General features: G+C 37.6%; 1 protein-coding gene across 1 annotated transcript; it reads left to right on the forward strand.

Moving 5' to 3' along the window:
- Positions 1 to 606: 606 nt before the first annotated feature.
- On the forward strand, positions 607 to 2,194 carry LOC133337048 (F-box/LRR-repeat protein 14). Its single transcript, XM_061545311.1, has one exon. The coding sequence runs from the start codon at positions 607 to 609 to the stop codon at positions 2,179 to 2,181; it is 1,575 nt and encodes a 524-aa protein (XP_061401295.1). The 3' UTR covers positions 2,182 to 2,194.
- Positions 2,195 to 21,689: the final 19,495 nt, after the last annotated feature.

The raw sequence follows: 21,689 nt of genomic DNA on the forward strand, positions 1-21,689 counted from the left end.
TCCATTGCCTTTCAGTGTGTGCGTGAGTCGACGCTGTGAAAGGCAAAGTGGTATTTGCTAGTTATAAACTGTGTCTCTGGCAGAGGGAGAGTTCAGTTTGTGTTACGTTGTGAAACAGTGCGGTATTGTGCGGTTGTCGGAAAAACGATTCATCCAGTGAGAACATAACCGAATATACGGCATTCATCAAATCCGAAGTGGAACCAGATAACACCAAATTTAAATAAAATCTAACGTGCCACACATCCAACGACAAAAATTATTCACAACATTAAAAAATTAAAAAGCAAGACGAAAGAAAAACAAAAGTCAAATTTCAAAAGTGTATTGAGAAATATTTGAAAGAAGAATAAGAAGAGGAATATTACTTATCGTTGTGTTAAACGAATACCAGTTCTTAGTGATAAGAATACAAAGAAGCTAGAATAGGAATTACGAAGGAGAGACAAGTGAAACGGTCCCCTTTGGCAAATAGCGGTTGCATTACAGTGTAAAACGACGAAAGATAACTTGGAATCGATAAACGTTGGGAGTCTTGGTTGGAACGAGAACCCTCCAAGCGCCCCTTGCTAGGGAGCACAGTTTGTGAAACTTACATCTTCTCAAATGGCCACCAATACGGAAATACTACCCTTCCATCATCAGACTACATTATCTCTGCAGACTGCCGCCGCTTTGACCAACTACCACGGGGGCGGCGGTGGCGGAGGCTCAAATGGTCTCCCTACGGCCACACAGTTGGCTGCAGCAGCTTGGAGCATGGACGATCACCTCTATCAACAGACTGAATTGCCCGGCCTCACACGAACAGCTCATCATCTGCTGCGTTTCACGCCGTATGCTTTGCATCATCGCCCCCAGCTGCAAACATTACCACCCGCGTTGTACCTCCAACATGCGGCGGCAGCAGCAGCAGCGGCTGCAGCACATGCGCAGCATCATCATCACCACCACATGCAACAGAGACCAGCCTCCCCAGAAAGTCCAGCTCCCGCTGAGGGCCTGCAAATCACGAATCTCTTTCCCGAAATACTAGAAATGATATTCGACAAATTGTCGGTGAAGGATTTGGGAAGAGCCGCGCAAGTGTGCACAACATGGCGAGATGTTGCCTACTCCAAAAGTATATGGAAGGGAGTTGAAGCCAAGCTGCATTTGAAACGATCAAGTCCTAGTCTTTTCAACTGTCTGGTCAAACGTGGTATTAAGAAAGTTCAGATATTATCGTTGCGGCGATCGTTAAAAGATCTGGTCATGGGAGTTCCGGCACTAACCTCTCTCAATCTCAGTGGTTGTTTCAACGTCGCCGATGTTAATCTGGGCCATGCATTTTCTGTGGATCTCCCAAATCTAAAGGTTCTGGACCTGTCGCTGTGCAAGCAAATCACTGACACAAGTTTGGGCCGCATTGCCCAACACCTGAAGAACCTTGAAACCCTGGAACTTGGCGGTTGTTGCAATATCACCAATACTGGTCTACTGCTGATTGCGTGGGGTCTAAAAAAACTAAAGCATCTTAATTTACGTTCCTGCTGGCACATAAGTGACCAAGGTATAGGCCATCTTGCAGGTCTAAACAAGTCCACGGCAGAAGGCAACCTTGAGTTGGAGTACTTGGGTCTGCAAGACTGCCAGAGGCTTAGCGATGAAGCATTGGGTCATATAGCACAAGGTCTAACGTCACTAAAATCCATCAACTTAAGCTTCTGCGTCTCCATAACCGACAGTGGACTTAAACACTTGGCGCGAATGCCCAAACTGGAGCAGCTGAATCTACGTTCCTGCGACAACATTTCCGACATCGGAATGGCGTACCTTACAGAGGGAGGCAGTGGAATTACTTCTCTCGACGTAAGTTTCTGCGACAAAATCAGCGATCAAGCCCTAACGCACATCGCACAAGGCCTCTACCGACTCCGTTCCCTGTCGCTCAATCAATGCCAAATAACAGACCAGGGGATGCTCAAAATTGCCAAAGCGCTAAACGATCTCGAACACCTCAACATTGGTCAATGCTCGCGAATCACTGACAAGGGTCTACAAACTTTGGCGGAGGAACTGACAAACCTAAAGACGATCGACTTATACGGCTGCACGCAACTATCGTCCAAGGGAATCGACGTCATAATGAAGCTACCCAAATTAGTCAAGCTAAATCTCGGACTATGGCTTGTGAGATGATGTGCTTCGACCCCACACACAGGTGACACCATAAAGCACAGGTCAGCGGCCGCAACCAAATTACGTTACCAACACCCCGACCAGGACGTGCAGCATCACGCCAAAGTTTTTGATGCATTTCTGCCAAGGAATAACGACGAACACTACCATCGGCACAGAGCCGCTGGTGTAGCCATTCAATGTACGCTACCGTCGCCGATTTACCGTAGGGCCTCTACACCAATCAACTGACGCACCAATCGTCAGCCACAAGAAGTCCTTTCTCCTTTCTACAGAGCAAAACAAGCACCACGGCTGCGACGATGACGATGCGTTTTCCCCGGAATTCCAATTCCGAATTACAAAAGGGCGTCAATACACTCAGCTTGACTCCGTTCGGCGATGCGCCAGGGCCAAACACACGGACACACATACACAGCCAAATAAGCCTGTACCCCAACCCACATTCACCAGGCTCGGGCGAGCAGACAGTCGATGGATATCTTTCAAGCCGTATACGAACAATACAAGTTTAGCTTTTATTTTAAATTTCGAATTTTGTTTTTGTTTCGAGGGCATTAGCATTTTTGTTGTTGTGCAGCTTACGAAACACCTTTGTGTGTTGCGTGCATGGGTGTGTGAGTATATGTGTATGCTTGCATGTGTTTAGCCTGGTGCAGGCTTTTGTAAGACGAAAAGCAAGCAGATATACCCGTCCCCAATTGATGCATGCGTGTAGCCTTACCTTCATGTCATTTCGACGTACGACGTCTAAGTTTTTGTTGTTCTGTGCTCGATTCAAGTGTAGCTACGGGACAGAAAGTAGTTGGTAGATATCGAGTAAAACGAGTCCTTTTGCATCAGAAACGTAAAAAGTTTGGGACACATCATGGGGAATAGTGACTAGAAGTACCAAAGCATTCGGAACGACGCAGGTGCACAGCGGTTTTCACAAAACAAAGAGTATTTCTTAGTTCGGAATACGATACTTTTTATCATTTTATACAACATACGTGGGTCCATACATACGAATCTGAAATTACGTCCGTCCGTATAAACCTGTTACTGTGAATTTCTACCCCTTTGCGTTGCGTTGTATTGCTTTTTTATTTCGAGACGTCTAACTCGAGCAATGCATCGAAGTGGGGATTAAGACAGGGCATAGTATATGCATGTACACAAACACACACACACTCCTACCTGCGTTCATGGAAATACGTATTTTTAAATTAAAACAGAAACTTCATAGCTTTCATATGCCATAACATAGAAGACGAAGAAAAAAACCGTCGCCGTCGTGTTTCACAAAAAGTAAAACTAAACGTCCAACGACAACAGCAGTGACGACGACGACGAGGAGGAGAACCACACCGTCTACAAACAAACATGCACACGTATGTATGAATGTATGTATCTGTGTGGAAGAAAAATGTGCTCAAAAGCAAAGTTGAAAACAGTTACAATGGGGAAACAATGTGCGAGAAGAACACCACAAAGAAGAAACGAAAAACAAAAACACAACAACAGCAACATCAATAGCAGCCTGAACATTATCGAAATGCATGCAGGCTCGCCAGTCAGACGGACGGACGGACGGACAGAAAGAAATACAGCTAGGGAGACAGTCGCAAACACACACACTCAAACGCGAAGAGTAACAGCAAAGCCGACACAAATACAGGCCAAGTCGTCATACACACCAGCCGCACGGACGGACTGAAAACAAACAATGGGACCGACTAAACCGGACCCGTATCTGACTAGAAACAAGTAACCAGAAACCGAGGCAAAGTACGATGAATATGACACGCCAAGCACACCAACAGAGCAGAGCAATTCGAGTATTTTGTTATTTTTCGTTTTGCGCTGGAACTGGTACCCCCCATAATAAATACGCTTCGTAACAAATCAGCAACGCAAACAAGAACCAGAGACGGGGTTATTCTGAAATGTTATTCGAATCAGTAGGGGAGGGAGTTTAAGTAATTTTTGGGGGAACGGACGCCTTTGCTGCCGGAGCTTTTTCGAATATCAAACCCCTTCGGCTATAATCTCTATTATTGTTGGCGCATCTGAGCTCACCTTGCCCATACTGCATTTGTTACGGGCTAGCGATATAAGTTGTCTCCTGGGTGCGGCGGTTTTGCACGGCAATGCATTTCACGTCGGGAAGGGGAATAGCTGGGCAAGCTTCATAACAATCGACAAAGTGGTAGAGGATGACAACAACAGAAAAGTAGCTTACGGCGCAACTGGCAAAACCAAAACAAATGACAAAGACATCGGTTACGATCTTGGCGGTCGGTCGGACACGATTACCTAAATAATAAAAAATAGACTCTCCAACCGTCTCCTCTCTTTGTTGTTAAATTCGGCCTGCTTTTCTTATTTGGGGACGACACAGCGACTCCCTCCGACCTATTACATTTGCTCCATGAGCACAGCCATTGGAAGTGATTAATGCGCATGTGCGTGTGCTGCAACGTGTGATCTGTTGGTTATTTTCGAGTCAACGTCATATTCCAGTTGCGCCGTTGTCTTTGTACCCGATTTGAAGTTTCAAAAATAAGAATATTTCCTTGTAACTGTTTTTTAGTTGTTGGTTGTCGGAAAATTACAAGCATGCAATGTACCCACTCACACACACATACACTTATACACTAAAACATTTATTCAATTTTACGCATGTAAACGAAACAAGCGATACTCTCAAGTGCTTTATTCCTTAGTTTCGAATAGGGAGAAATCGGCTCTCGCCACACAGAAACATTTGTAAATATACGAAAGAAAGGAAGGAAGTCTTCTCCAAATTCCTTGCAATAATTTGTAAAGATCGAATGGGGTAACTTGTATCCTTAGTTGGTTGTTCGTCTTAGTCCACTAACTTTATCCTGACACTAGAAACGGATAACTGGATTTGGCTCTAGTTTTATGTGTTGTATTTGGATGAGAGCTGGAAAAAAAAAATAATGAACATCCAAAAATTCTTTTTTCTATTGTGATATATGAAATTATAATAATTATTAATGAAATATGTAATATTTTAAGTTAAGTATATTTTTGATGAGAACATAACAATAACAACAACCACAACAACAACAAAGCTAAACTGTTAGAGAGAGCAATGAGGACTGTTAGTCAAATTGTATTATTTTTATTTTTGTGTATATGTATTTGCCAATGTATGTAATTGTATGTATGTATAATTTCTTCTAGTTATATATGTAGTTTGAAAATCGAAACCAGTTTGAACTGAGGCCATTCCTGTTTCATTTCGAGCCTGGTTTTCGATTTCAGCACAGTTTGCCTTATTTTGTTCATAACTACTTTGTCAATTTATGATTTATTGTATTTTGTATAATTATTTCATTTTCAAGAACGACGAAAAAGAAAGGTCCTAGTTTTATTTTACAAGTTATTCAGGTTATCTTCAACTAAGTTTTAGTTCTTATGTAAATCGTATTCTAATTAAACATAAAACAATTGTTTAAGTTTGTTTTTTAGTCTAATCCCTATTATTAAATTAAATTAAAAAAAAAACAAAAGAAAAGAAAAGAAAAAAACAAGAAAAAAAAATACAAAATGAACTCAATACAATATACCAAATGAAAATCATCATATAAAAAAATCTATTTTTCATAAGTGTTTTATTTGATGGCAAGGGGAAATATTAATATTATAAGCAAGTGAACAAACACGATCCGAAAAAGTTCGGCCTGGCTGAACTTTTTGTTCTCTCCGAAATTACAATTTTCCATATTTGCATTAAATGGACACCCAACAAATATGGAGTTACAAATGACAGGGAAATTGAAATGGATGGAATGGGTAGACATATACGAACTATTTTCAGCAAGAAAAGTCCCTATCAAAAAAAAAAAAAAAAAAAAAAAAAACGAGAAATGCCAATTAAAGCAGAGTATATCTATGACTAACAAATTTCTGATTACTGAATCTAATTTTAAGGAGAGCCTATAAAAGCTGTTGAACTTACTGTCCATTCGGTTAGAAATGCCCTTAGACCTTCAAAGTACTGAAACTCAAAAGGTGGTCGTTGCAAACCTTTATCCTATACCAGAGTTGGGGTTGTTAACTTACAGGTATTTTTATTTCGCTAATACCAATGTAAGGTCATTGCTTCTACACGAATTTATTTCGGAATTATGATGAAAGGTGGGTACTTATGTAGGTATTTACTCCAACTTATTTCTTTGCACTTTTCCTGGCTCTTTTATAGCAGTTAAACGTTGCATTTCACCATTGATTTCAAATAAAACGTTATAGATTAATCATTATCGATTTAATCTAATTCGACATTATCTTATCCTCATTCCTATTTTTGTTACTGTAATGCCTTTTAAGCGTTGCATTTCGTAATACGCACCCTGGTTATAAGCTCTTCAAATTTGGTCTACATTATATGCATCGATTCAAAATAAGTTGACACCATTCAATGACATTTATTCACCGTTTTTGTAGTTAATCGATTTCCTTAACGTAATTCCACATTTATTTATTTATATAAATCTAGCACATTGAGAATAATAATAATGAGGTAGTGCTAGCGGTACGTTGAATATTTCAAGATAATATAATGGATAAAGATGTAATAAAGATAATAACAAAATAAGCGTATTAATAATTTCATGTAAAATATTTTTGTAATTCATTTTTGTTGTAAACTGCTTTAACTATGTCGGTCTTCGTCTTCCCTCAAAGATTTGTGAAATATGCGAAGAAGAGGACATTTAAGAAACCGATTTAATCGCGTACATAAATCACGACTAATTTCATAATTGAAGCATCTTCGGTGTTAGCTGAAAGCGGTGCACTATTTGTGCTATATTGTGGATGTATTAAATGTTTCTAGAAGTGGAAAAATCGACTCGTCTGAAAATGTTTAGAAATTTAAACACAGTTCGCAATTATATTGATATTTTTTATAATGATCCCTTTCCGATTGATTTTGGGCGAAGATTTGTTATCTGCTCCAAGGGCCTAAATTATGATATAAATTCTTTGTAGTTTTATCCTGCGAAGAGTATAAGGGCCACGAACTAAAACTTGTAGGTTTTGATAAAGATTTGTCAATATAGAGCGACCCTTGTGTGAAAAATTACATCATTTTCATTTTAGGTCCTATAACTAAAGGACATTATATATAAGAATCTCGATATAACGATTTATATATTGTCAGCCCTCATCGCTAATCGAATATACCGTTATATCGAATGACATGTTTTCCATACTAAAACTGCATATTATTTATATTTATTTATTTATAAGTTATTATTAGTATTGTATCAAAATGTGCATTTCATTTTTATTTTCATTAGGGAAAAATGCTAAAAATTGTGTAGGAGCAATAGTTTTTAAAAAGGTTTTAAAGTAGCTTGGTTGTGTGGATCTTCAAGGAGTATAGCTCCTCCCGATTATATTTTTTTGTTGATATTCTCATTATCCAATGAGAAATCTTCAGACTATTTTTATAGAAAAAAAGAGTGCAATAGAAAACTAGGCCTTTCGTATTTGTGTCAGATCGTTATATTGAGTACAAACATCGTTATATAAGGTTCACAAGGTAATACAAATGCTCCATTGTTCGTTAAATCGCATAATCGTTAAATCGGAATTCTACTATATATATATATATACATATATATAAATTGTATTGTAGATACTATAGGACAAGACAACGGCTCCTGTACAATTAAAAATCGTCGATTTTTGCAGGTTCTGCAACGGAATTTTGCAACATGTCAATCCACCATTGTCCAATGTAACTCTCTCAACTAGCTATATTTCTGGACATGTTTTTTTTTTGTATTCGGTACACATATATATTCGGTACACAAAAACGCTTCCGATTTAATCTGTACTAAAATTGTGAAAATTCTCATTGTTTATTTAGTAAACCGATATAACATAAGTCTGCCTACGCATATATGAACGTGTATGTAAGTGTGTGATTGTATTTTTATAAGCTCATATATATATATATATATATATATATGACATGAAGGATATTTGGATATTTAATACAGCGCGATGCTGGCGATGATGATGCTGTTGTTGGTGGCGAATGTGATGGTGATGGTTTCGGAGTGCAGTCAGTCAGTCCATGATGCAGTTCTTTATGTACGCACTTCACCGCATGCATATATATTTTAGTGTAAATTTATTTTATGTAATGTGGTCGGACACTGGGCAACAATCAACAAAGCAGTACACACGCTCGTACAGACATCTGTGCCTATACGTGTGTGTATGTTTGCACACATACATCTCTTCCGATGTCGATGTGGCATTAACGAATAAAAGCTGATATGGTTTGTGCGTGCAAAAGTGCGTAAAAAGACCAACACATCGGCAAACTAACGTACATATAGGAAACAGCATATAGACGCACACATACATATGAATGGGCAGCTATGTACTTATGTGTATACATGAATTTAACAAATCCCCTATATATTATTTTCATTTACCATGACACATACACATGTATACAGTTATGTTATGTACGCACATAAAAGACTACAAACGCTGGAATGCAGTTGCATATATGATTATATACATTGCAATACATAAGACGGCTAAGTTTACATACAATGCGTGCATCCTTAAATTAAATAGCGAAGTTATGTAGGTGAGACAGCATGTTCTTTTGTGCATTTAACTTTTATCGATTACCTGACTTTCCAATGGAACCTAGACCTACATTTCCAGCTAGATATCTCACCTCACCTCGTTCGTTCCATTGAAACTGCAGATAACTCAGGGCAACGCTTTGATTAAAGAAAATTCGTGTGTATTTGATTACACACTTCAATTACACACACGTAAATATATATATACAGTATAAACTTGATAATCCGGACCTCGACAATCCGGATTATTCGGTAATCCGGACTGCATTTCACAATCCATTGCGTATCCTATAATCCGGATTGATTGACCTATTTGACTCAAAAATCCGGATTGTAAAGATACGTTACTTTTTATTTAAAAAAAATCTTTGCAAATTTTATTGAAAATGGTACCTATTATATTCAAAGTTCATATTTTTGAAATGAATAATTTTCATTTTTAATAAAAACATAAAAATAATTATATTATCTCCAAATTAATATAAATTTAAACCAATTAATAAAACTCACATCCGGTCTGCAATCAATTATCCGGATTAGCGAGTTTTTACTGTATATATATATATACATATATATCTGTTATCATTATGTACACATCTGTTGTGTTCACTTCAATGCAACACTTCCCAACGCACATTCGTCGTGTGTCCATAGGCACAGGCATGTATTGCCATTAATATGAATGTCAGTCTGATAATACTTATAAACTATATAGATACATACATACTATTTGTTTAATACAAATGCCTGCATCCAAACATATCAACTCGTTTTCAGGAACATAATAAAGTAGGTCCTTTACTCTGGAATATGCGTCGCAGGCATAATAGGAAGCACAACTGCCAACTATTTTACAATATTGAATCAACAGCTCTGCCCAACCTTAGGGCCATTTGAATGCTTACGAAAATCTTGTGAACACTCTTTAGATATCAAAGCATTTGCTCAGCAAATTTGGCTAGATCTAAAATTATTCGACACAAATTATAATCCGCTTGCCATGGCCGAATTATTTATTGTGAGAATAGATGCTGCGAAATAAATTATGCAATATACGGCGTGTACGGTCTTCCTCGGCCACAATGTACGCTGGCATATTTAATTTTATTGGGAAAATCTGATATCAAGCAGGATGTGTAAAGGTCCTGCATCATCGTCGCCATCGCATTCATAGCCCGAAATGACAGCTAAGGCAACAGCCCTAGTGTCAGCTGCAACAGCAACAACAACTACAGCCACACACAGTTGCTGCAACAACTATGCCAAAATCACCATCAACAACATTATGCGTGCGATAATGCAACTCATTTTTCAAACAACAGAGGGAAAAACAAAAGCAAAAACTTCAATGTCCTGTGAGTGCGTATGTGTGTGTTCGTGCGTGCGTGCGTGTGTAGGCGTAGCAGCAGTTCCAACAACTACGTTGATAATGGCAATAGCAACAAACTCCATCCATCCAACTGTGTGTCCGTATGTGTTGACATGTGAGTGTGAGCAGCGTTGTGAGCTCCTCAGCTCCCCCCACTATACAAATTAAGTGACAGCGGCAAAGAGAGTGTAGTAGAACGAAAGCGAGACAGAGATAGAGACAGAACGCACATGAAACGAAAGAGTTTTTATATAATAAAGAATTAAATTAAAATTTAAAATTTATTTGAAAAGAAAAAACGAAACTTTTCCCATAAAATATGCATAATAATAGTCAGCATTCATTGTTCGTGTGCCGAGATATCAATTGGGTCTGGGAGAGTGTTTGTGAGTGTGTGTGTGTGTGCGTGGTTGTACAACTCCCACGTACCCACACAATGCGACCCATGGATTTTCGCAATGCAAGCTGACTATCGGCATAGAAATATCGTAGAGGCGACCATTTGGCTGCTTTTAACAAATTTAAATTTACATAAATTTAATAAATTTTTGCAATTTAAAGTTGCAGTTTCTCCATTGTAATAAAGCAGAAATTCAAAATTTCGAATAGTCCCTTTGTATTTAGTACGTCGGCGAGGATTTCATTTAAATCGTAATCGTTCACGCCAGTCGTAAAAACGTCTTCAAGGTTTTGAAAAGCATTCCGTTGCCAACCAGCGCCTCTGCCATAAAATGGATATAGCTTCAAAGTTTTTTTCTTCTTAATTTTAGGGAGCAGTTTTAGGTTCGCACTGCAAGAATTTACTACTTTTTACTACAATAACAAATTTTGCTTTATGCTATCAAAGAAAATGTTAAAATCTAGATTTCAGCAGTATGGGAACAGACGAAATTTTGTAAGCTAGAACGTTTTGGATAGTAAGTGGGCGATTAACGGGAAATGTGTACTTTTATAGGATATACTTTTAAATGAAAGGAACCTTTCAGCAATTCGTCAAACACTACAAAGTCCTGATTTAGATTAGGTGAGTTTTCCTGCGGCAATTCTTATGGCACTACAAACAAAATACACAAAACGAATTGCCAGAATTGCCGGCAAGTAAATTCGCCTAATATAAATTGGGACAAAATCATTATATCGTAATTTGTATATGTTCTTCCTACCTTCGCATGTCAGGTAGTAAATTGTGACAGCAGATATCGAATTGTTTCGATTGATTTGTTTCATTTTCGTATGACTGCATACGATACAATAAATCCCCCATAAAAACTATCGAGTGTTTGTCTCAACTTTAAAAACTATCGCAAATAGACAAGAATTCCCAAATGGAAAGGACCAAAGTCGGACTGGACTGAATTTGATATCTGGATATATCAGATAGAAAATTCAAAATAAAAAACCCATGCATTCAGTATTATAATATTTGTCAATGATGCCTACTACTGAATAATACTGTTATCGGATGCATTTGTGAGATTATATGTATATGTGACGACGCTCCATTTACATACATTCTTTTGACCTTCCATGACCAGCGACGGAATAAGTTCGGATGTCTACGCAATCGGATGAGCTGTGAACTGATTCTCACCAATTTCAGTAGGTTTCGTCCTTGGTTCAATTAAGTGTAGCTTCGCCAGGAAGTGATTATGTGAATATCCTTCGGCACAAAGACATAATTCCCAAAACCACAGTTTGCTTTAATAGCTTTAGTGGATTTGTACTAGCATCAGGCAAACCACAGCACGTGTGCTCTCTTTGAGAGTAGTTTGTGAGTAAAAAGCAGAAAAGAGAGACTCCCTTCCAGTCCCTGCTTTACACAGGTGATCTTATTCGGCCACATTCGCAGATCTTATTCTTGGATAAAGAGCTACACATCACCAAAGCTTAGCTGTACTCAAACATTTGCCCCGACAGACACAACTGTATTCGGAAACAAACAAAAAACACTGGAGGAGGCATACTTCGTGGCGCTTAAAGCCTTAAACAAACACAAATCATAATGTCCGTCAGTCGTTGTTTGTATTTTAAAAGCTTGACAGGATACAACATATACGCTTGGTATGCACACGCTTATGATATACGCATTCACAGCTGCATGCACGGCGATATGTCCCACAGTACGTGAGTGTGCGTTTGTAGGTTATTTGTGTTTGTATAACAATGTTTGTATACATTTAGGTTTATGTGGTGGTGGTGGCGGTGGGACTATGTTGTTGCAGGTTTGTCGAAGGAGAGCTTAGCCACTAAATGATAACTCCAAAAAACCCTGTATGTGTGGACATGCATTCTTGTGCAAGTATATACATATTTGCACAGGCCACCATCCGGAGGTGCTCTAATGACCAAACCACGCCACACAAGGACAAGGTGTTTTCAAATTACCCCCACCGCTGACGTCACATATTGATGCACTGTTGCAGGATGAATAATGTGATCGTATATTTATCTATAATACAGGACACAAAGGAAATGAGCTGTGTATGAGAATATATGCATAGCATACATAAGTATGTACATATATGTAAGTTGCACTCTTTTGAAGAGTTCTCTACAACAAACCGAAACTATCGAATTTTAATTTAAAACCATTATGATTCGAGTTTTTTTACGTAACAGCAGAATATTGATTTTGCATATAGTGCTAAGGCACAGATTGTCCTGAAAATAGTTAACACCTAGCGTATGGGAAACATCTCAATACATATTGAGATGTTTCTCATACGCCATAGTGAGAATGTTAATTTTGCACTCCACAGTTTGAACTCCAGGATTGTAATTACGCTCGGACCAGAACACATTTGAATTAAAAAAATGACAGCCTATTTCTTCAAAATTCTAAACCATGGTCCAAATATCTGGTCACCCAGAAGGCGAATTCCTACAATAATACAACCCTACGTCTACATTTATTGTCTATATCTATATCAACACGAATCACAAAAATAGCACCCCGCACAAATTTTTTCTTAACCATTAATTTATTTTTCACACTAATTGATTTAATTGATTTCTTGCATTTTTACACATTTGTTTTTGAAACAGAAAAATTATTTTACATACTTTTGATAGCCAACAAGGTTTTTTATTAGAAATCCAATTTTTTGACAAAAAATGTAGATAGCAGCTGGTCTTACTGGATGACCTATTATATAGACCCTGTTATAAACGAGCAAATTCGAGTGACTTACGACCAAACTCCTTGGTTTCGAAAAGGTGTCATTTATTATTGTTCTGAATCAAGAAACGTTTTTCATATACATATGTAAATAAAAGTTTGGTACCACTCAAAACTGAAATCACCCGGCCTTATTGAACCAATTGCTTAACAGCTTTTGGCATTTCCAATATAAAACACAGGAGAGCGATAGAATAACACAACTCGAACTATCCACATGTCTTAGAGTCTTGGAACAACCTAGACACAAATGAGCAACTTCAAAACCACCACAGAAATGGCAAAGATCAATAATCTAGCAAAATGAAAATAGCTTTGCGTTTAGAAAATTGTCGTTCAAAAGTTTTATTTTTTAATCACCTTTCGTTTTGCTTTTGGTCTTTGTATGTATGTATTGCGTATGCGTTTCAATACAAAGGGAATCCAAAGGAGCATAAAAATACCACACAGAGAATCTTCCAATCGATGGCCACACAAAAGACGAAACATAATTTGGCAAAGCTTTAATCGGCCGCCTGACAGCTGCTCCTTCGCTTCAGGACGGCTTCAAGCAGCTGTTGCGTCGTATTTTTTACAAACAATCTACACAACAGGAAAGGCAATATTGTGTCCTTTCGTTCTCATTTCGACCAGTTGAGACATTAAATGTTCTCACGCGTATTACAGTTATATTTTGTTAGAAGAAAACGAGAATTCCGAGAGTATACGATTGATGGACAAACCTATCGAAGAAAATTCACCGATTGTACACAACTGACATAACCTAACTTCCAGTTCATGAATCAAAACGTTTCGCCGTTTTGACTATGACTTTTTGCGTCATAAATGTTTATGGGTTTTAGATTGCGTTAGAAAGCAGACTTCTATTGAATACAACGGAGTAATCGTAGACTATATGCATAACAAATCTGAATGGCTTCTTTCCATTGGTCTTTCATATTCCGCCAGGGATGTTAGCAACGTGAGTCCGCTCCGAAATATTTATTTCTTACCATTGCAACCGCCTCGCCCCTCGCCCCTCGGAATTGAAGTACTGTGTATGTCCCTGTATGTCAAGATCCCCCTCTATGGTATTGAATTCTTTGAAAAAAGTGCATTTGCCAGAACGTTTCGTTTTGTTTTTGTCATTTCATGCACATCACGTCATTCGCCGATATTTTGGAACAACAGTAATAGGCAGAAAACTTAGACATCGATTTGAGTGTCCGTCTGATTAAAAAAAACATTTTAAGTTTTTTGTCACTCGCACATAATGCCATACATACGTATGTATTCCTCGTGCGTGCATGCATGTCTGTTATTAGTGTCAGCCAGCATAAAGGTTGCATGTATGTCGCCAACTGGTATTGGGGTCTTCCTACACGCACTGACGGATGTCTGCCTCAGTTTGGCTTTTATTTTTTTCGAGCTTTTGTGCATTGTGATGGGATGTTCGTATGAGTTGTGCGTGTTGTGGAATTCGTTGCCTTTGTCATCCCAGCAACGACACAGTGTTCAGCTTGTCGTTGTCAAATTGTGGAGTGGCTTTAAAAGGCATGGTGCAATTATTGCTTCAAAGCATAACGTTCAACTAAACTGAATGCCAAATGCGTTTCAAATGAAATATATTTAATTTATATAGAATATTATTATGTACATCTAGTTATTTGAATCGGGTCGAAACACTGTTACCTGATCGTTGATTTTGTTCGTCGTATGACGTTGTTGAAAATGTATTGTCATAAGTCGCAGCCACAACAATGACGTTGTGTTGTCTTAGATCCATTCCAATTCTCTTTTGGAGTAATTCGTAAATCGGAGTAGGGGTGGAAAACAAAGCAGCAAGTATGAATAAAAATATACACTTACAACAAATCATAACTATCGAGAATTGTTGCCCAGTATGCATTGCTGATGGATGACATGCATCAAAATACATAATTTCATTTTATAATTTAAGCCTAAATGTATTTGCGAACAAACCGTACATTTTGTGGACCAAAAGTACATTTTGTGGACCAAAATACATAATTTCATTTTATAATTTAAGCCTAAATGTATTTGCGAACAAACCGTACATTTTGTGGACCAAAAGTATTTTTGCTACCAAATTAAAAATAGTGCAAGCCGACATACGCAAATATACGAACGAGTCAAAAGGGGGAATTTGAATTGAGTACGAGAAAACTGAACATGTGTAAAACGGTTTCCGTCTGATGTGTCGTGCCATCGACGACAGGGTACTTTGTACTGCAGCTGTTACCTCGCTTCGTTTAGGGCAAATGATAGGAGATTTCAAAACTACATGAGAATACCAAATATTATCGACTTACAGATATACAGCCGTATTTTTGAGAAGGCAAATATTTAATTATACGCAGGCTTTAGAGCCACGAAAATTGCATAACAGTTTTTATCCCATAAAATATATTAAAAAAAAATAAAAAAAAACATTTTTTCACAAAAATAATTTCTAAGTGAATTTGGCGTGACCTACTTTTAATAATTACATGAACTAAAAGTTTTCATAGTCATTAATAGGCAAAGGCTCATTCATTTCTGCTGTAGCAAAACATTTTTGAGGAATAACAATTTATTGTTCGGGTTTTAAATATTTATTGAACATTTATTGTAACACAAGTTCACTCTTTTGATAAGGCAAATTTTCATGCAAAAGCAAGATTGGACTGAACGTAGGGACCATGTGAGACGTAGCCGCTGCCAACATTTCAACACTGACAGTCTTCTGTGTTTTGTTCTTTAAAAGTTAGGGAACCTTGAAATGGATCACCCTACCAATTGAGCTATTACCAGTCCAATACATGGAAATGAGTCATCATCAATGCATGAGCATTTATCGTTGAATGCAATCGTGGCCTTTCTCGTGTTTAATGTCTCGCCCATTGTGTTCTATAAAGAGAACAGCCGATGCGCAGAATTGCAGAAAGTGGCATTAAACAATGCTATCCAGCTGTAGCACTCCTTTTGATTTGTGACCACACTTATTTAGTTCGGTTTCCTCAGAATCTTGTGGTGAGTCTCTATGCGTTACTTTCTGATCTGATCTGATCATTCATTTGTATCTGAACTTCTATTCGACAAATGTAGCACCGTTTCGTTGCTGTTGCTCTGAGTCAGGTCGACCAAAGAAAAACAAAACACAGTGGAAACCACAATCGAGAGTGGAGCACACCAGTGGAGAAGAATTTCGATGTTGTTATGCTCCTACAGCAGTAACATTGGAAGTTGGTTCAACGTTGCTAATGTTGTTGTTGGCATTCAAATGACGTTTTGGCGTTGAAGTTCAGCTCGCAGGTCTGTTTGTCAGCTAGTCAGTCAGTCGATTGGATGGTTGGTTGGTTGGTTGGATAATAACAGCTTCAAATGGTTAGACAAGACCTTGAAATAATTTTCTTTTTTCTACATTTGTTAGTCATCTTGCTGTTGTTATTATTGTAGTTGTTGTAAATTTGCTTTGTAGCCATTATGTTGGTTGAGCTTGGCTTGTCATTTGTTTTGGTTTTCGTATTCAAAATGTACAATTCGTGAAATTGTTCGCTTAATACAACAACAACAATAATAATAGACCTAAGTAGCACAACAACAACAGCCACAGCGAAAGCGACAGCAGTAATGCCACAAACCAAGCAGAATTGTTTAGTTCTTTCTGGGCATTTGGACAAATAAAGCTTTTACCCACATGGCTTACTTCACTGCACGCATACCTTTGATTGTGACTGTATGCTTGAAACATTTTAAAAATGCAAGTATTGGCGATGATTTTATCGACGAAGATTGTGGCAATATATTGGGGCAACCTAACGCTCCTCCATAGGTGTTAAATCGTTTTAACAATTGTCCGGATGTGTCGTATTTGTTGTACGAATAGTCGACTATGATGTCAATGTTGATGTTGAATGCACATTCGGAAGTACATGCATAGGAATGTATAGCTCAATAAAGTCGTCGTCTCGGCCCACTCTTGTATACGAATTGAAATGCTGAATGAACTCTACTCTACATGAATGTATATCTGTTTGTTGTCGGTGTTTGGTTTGTTTTTACGGGCATTCCGTCAATGTTATGTGAGAGTTGGTTTTCATGTTGTTTTCGCTTTTCGGAACACTCTGTACAAGGTCACTTTTTGTCGGGGTTTTGTTTTTGGCTAGAAGTCCGTAAAGCGAAATCATGCACATTTCTGTATTTGCGTTTAGACTATGAGCGATTCTTTTAAGAGCATCTCGATGATGTCATAGCTGGATATTTGTGTTGCTTACTGTATTTACATTGTCAATGCCTCTACCGAGAGACGGCAGCTGCAAAAATTCTTAAAAATAATAAAATACACAAGTCTTATCTATAATGGGTAAGTATCATCGGGAAAAGTAACTTTCCAAGCTGAAATGATGAAATACAATATTTCGTAGACCAGGTATATTCGCTTAGCATACCGATTAAGATATTCTATACTATTGTGCTAAATAAAGTCTTCAAATAGTTAAGTTTACAGTACGAATTGTTGATAAATTTGATATATTCTGTAAATCATTTGAACCAAACTTTGCACAACCTATTACCTTTACCAAACCTAGATCAAGTTTGAATATGGGACCCATTGGTCCACTCCTTCTGGTATCTTCCCCACAAAATGGTCAAAATTGTGCTAAAAATTAATTTTATAATAACATGCAAACGGACTATCCGATTTTAACGGATTAACCTATTATCTTTACCAAGCCTAGGTCAAGTCGAAAGATGGGACCCATTAGTCCACTCCCTCTTGTACCTCCCACACAAATGGTCAAAATTTTCGATATTTATAAATCCAATAATTCGCTAATGAAATGTCCTATTTGAACCAAAGTTTGCACAACCTATTTTCCAAGGCTACATCAAGTTTGAAGATGGGAACTATTGGTCCACTCCTCCTGGTACCTCCCCCACCAACCAACCCATTATTTTTTATAAGATCTCAAATTATATACATACACAAGGTACATTGTGTATAACTCAAGATTTGAGTATTCATGTCCCTACACTTTTATATAGGAAATTTATGTTTACATCAGGCAATACCGATGTTGAAATAAATGGCGAAATATGGATGCATTTTGATTGACTATATGTTTTATATGTGGCGTGGGTGGGTGGACTTTGGTGTGATATTAACATTTTTTTCTATTACAAAAACAAACTTATCGTTAGGCTCCTCGTTGTAAGGAAATATCCGAACGATTTACTGTTAATCGTCTGATCTCTTGTATATTTTATTCAAATACATTTTCCATACAAACCGACGGGGTGAATACACCAAACGGTAACTAGTATCCCTCGGGTATCTGTCGTTTGCTCAAACATCGTTTCTGTAAAACTCTGTGAAAAGGGTGTCACTCGTATAATACTGATTTATGATGGAAGACTCAAAACTAAACTAAAATTTCATTTAGCAATGATAACATTTGGCTCAGACACCACACACCACAATACAGTTTACAGTGATGAGCAAACATGGTGCACCATGATTGGTTTGTTCTTGCCATTTGTTGGTTGTAATCGATTCTGTATCTTGTTTGCGACAAAAATACGACAATTAGAGATATTTGTCGACAAACGTAAACGATCAAAATAAAGTACTCGCCACGACCATGGACATATTGCCAACTCGAAATAAAGTTTTATTGTGGACTATTAGTGTTTCAAATTTATCGATTTTTGACGGCAACGACTGGCACTTTGCTGCTGTCATTTTGGTCGCGAGTGTATCTTTAATGTGTGCATATGAGCCCATTTCATTACACGAAAAGTCGTAAGACTCCTCTGTGTGTATACTGAGCATTAGGGGTGCTTTTCCTCATTTTCCCCATTTCCTTCGCATTGCACATTACTTTAATTTATCAACGACAATGAAACGAGACACACAGAAATGGCGATACCCACGGCCATCTAGCAAGGCAGGCAGTAAACAGCCAAGGCATCAGAGTCCTTCTTGCCGTTTTCAGCCCTCTTGTCCTTGCCTGCTTGGCTGGATAGCTGATTCATGCCAGTAGACGAAACAAAGTACACATTAAAAAGCGTAACTTATATGAAACGAATTTACAAATCGATGTGTGGCACTTGCTGCACGAACGCGGGGATACCCAGTTCCAAGCAGTCAGCCGGCGGGCTGAGAAGACAGAAATTGAGTAAACGGCACCAAGCGAAGCAGCAGTTGCTAGTACAGATACGAGCAAAATTAAATCCAGATGGATACGCACGGACACGATTGCGATGGCAATGTAAAACTTAAAGTTGCCGTTTAGGTGGGGGAGGCGGTTGGTTGTTTGGTAGCGCACATGAAACCAACCATCCAACAGACACCGACCCACCCTGCAAAACATGAAACGAGCAACCCTTCATCTAGCTGCCTCCTTAATGAAAATTCAAAGAATTTTCGTAAAACATTTTTAAAATTATTCCCTCACATCGACCGAACATTTCCTTCCCCCGTCGTGCGCTTCAATTCTAACCTAACCCCTCCGAACTGACCAAAGAATCTGATGCCTCAGCCTGATTTTGGCCAGGTCTCATTACTAGACACATCGCAAGGAGTAAAAGAAAATTGCTAGTGCAAACCAAATAGTGTTATGTAAGCTATTATGAACAGCAATACTTTGATAGTCTTTATGACACCCGATTTGTGGATGGTGTCATTGGTATAGTCGGTATATTTAGTTTTGTAGCGATTTCAAATAGATTTTTTAGCGTCGATTTGTTCCAGAATCACACTCCGTCAATTTAAGTCTTTCCAAAGACATAATTATTTTATAATAAAAATTGGTATAGCTAAAAGCGAAAATCGAGCATTTATAATTCGGAAATTGTCATTGAAATAAAATAGACTTAGATTAAATATTAAAGTTTGACATAAATTTAAAATTTAATAAATCGGTGGCTATTTATTTAAAGACAAACAAATTTGTCTGACAAATAGTTTGTTTTCTCTCGTCAGATCCCCTTCCATTTTGGTCCATTTGATCCCATTTAAATTAGACTATCATTACCAAAAAAAAAAATAGGGAACGTCTTCGGCCAGAGCCAAATCTACATGTACCTACATAATTACAAATTATAATGGACAGACGAACAGATGGACATGGACTAAAGGAGCAGCTGAGAATCAGTGGCGGGATCTACATGGTATTTTATGAGGTTTGACCATCATCTGTCATACATTTTTCCTATGTGGACCCATAAAGACAAGTATGAAACCAAAACATGAATTATTTTCTTAATAGGTGGGTCATTTGTGGATTACATAAGAAAATAGATGACATCAAAAAATGTAACAATTTACTTAAATTCAACAATTATATTCAACAATATATATTGCTTGCTCACGAACCTGAAAGAATCATGAACAAGTGAAAACTGATTTTGATTTTCACTTTATACATTTGAAAAGCTTTCGATTTTGCAGAAAATGCGTTTTAAGTTGTCAATTTGCTTACACTTTATATCACACAAATTAACTTCTACAGCTTCTCAATAAGAGTGTGTATGATATAATCATCTGAATTTTTTACACAATAAGTTAAGTTATCAAAAATCACGATTTTCGATGTATGCCGGTCTTGCAGCAAACGTCACGAAACTCAAAATCTAAATGATTTAATTCCACAATCTCGTAGACATAAAGTTGATATAAAAAATGTGTAAACATTTTTAGAGTTCAGTAAGAGTTAGAACAGACATTTTCTATATAAATATTGGTCAGGGGTTTTAAAATACAGATGACAGATTCACCTTAATATAATACATATATATTATGTTGTCTTTTGTAACTACATTCGGTTTGAAAAAAAAAATTGTTGTAATTTATAAGTACTGAATGTGAAAAATCGTCGTTACATACTGATGCATCCCTTTAGATTTTCTACATTAGGTTTGTCGTTCGGTGAGATGCGTTCACCACCAGATATTTTTAGATCCAATGACAATTTAAAAATATATATTTATTAGACAGTATAAATAATAATCAGATTTTCAATTGTGTAATACCAATAATCAATATTCAATTTTACCAGAATACAGCGCTTATTATCAAGATGCATTCCAAATTTGCAAAACAACCTTATAGTTCCGTTTTGGAACCAAAAATTCGATGTCGACTGCATTACACATCATATAACTACCGAGCTGGCTGAATACTGAATATGTGCTCTCTTATGACCACGGTAGGCCCTCTTAGTGATCTACTCTTAGTGAATTCCCGCTGAATTAGAAGTGTGTTTCTCTTTTTTCAGTGTCAAGGAATTTCACCCACATCTATTCTATAGCGATATCTGTGTTCCTTCTGAATATCACCGGCTGGGCC

The sequence above is a fragment of the Musca vetustissima genome, unplaced genomic scaffold (assembly GCF_032173495.1).
Source record: "Musca vetustissima isolate MV318-11 ecotype Yass unplaced genomic scaffold, APGP_CSIRO_Mvet_v1 utg6013, whole genome shotgun sequence".
In the NCBI taxonomy this organism is placed as follows: domain Eukaryota; kingdom Metazoa; phylum Arthropoda; class Insecta; order Diptera; family Muscidae; genus Musca; species Musca vetustissima.

Bases quoted from the DNA above. Each gene is read 5' to 3' on its own strand.
- LOC133337048 (XM_061545311.1), top strand. From the start codon at position 607: ATGGCCACCAATACGGAAATACTACCCTTCCATCATCAGACTACATTA.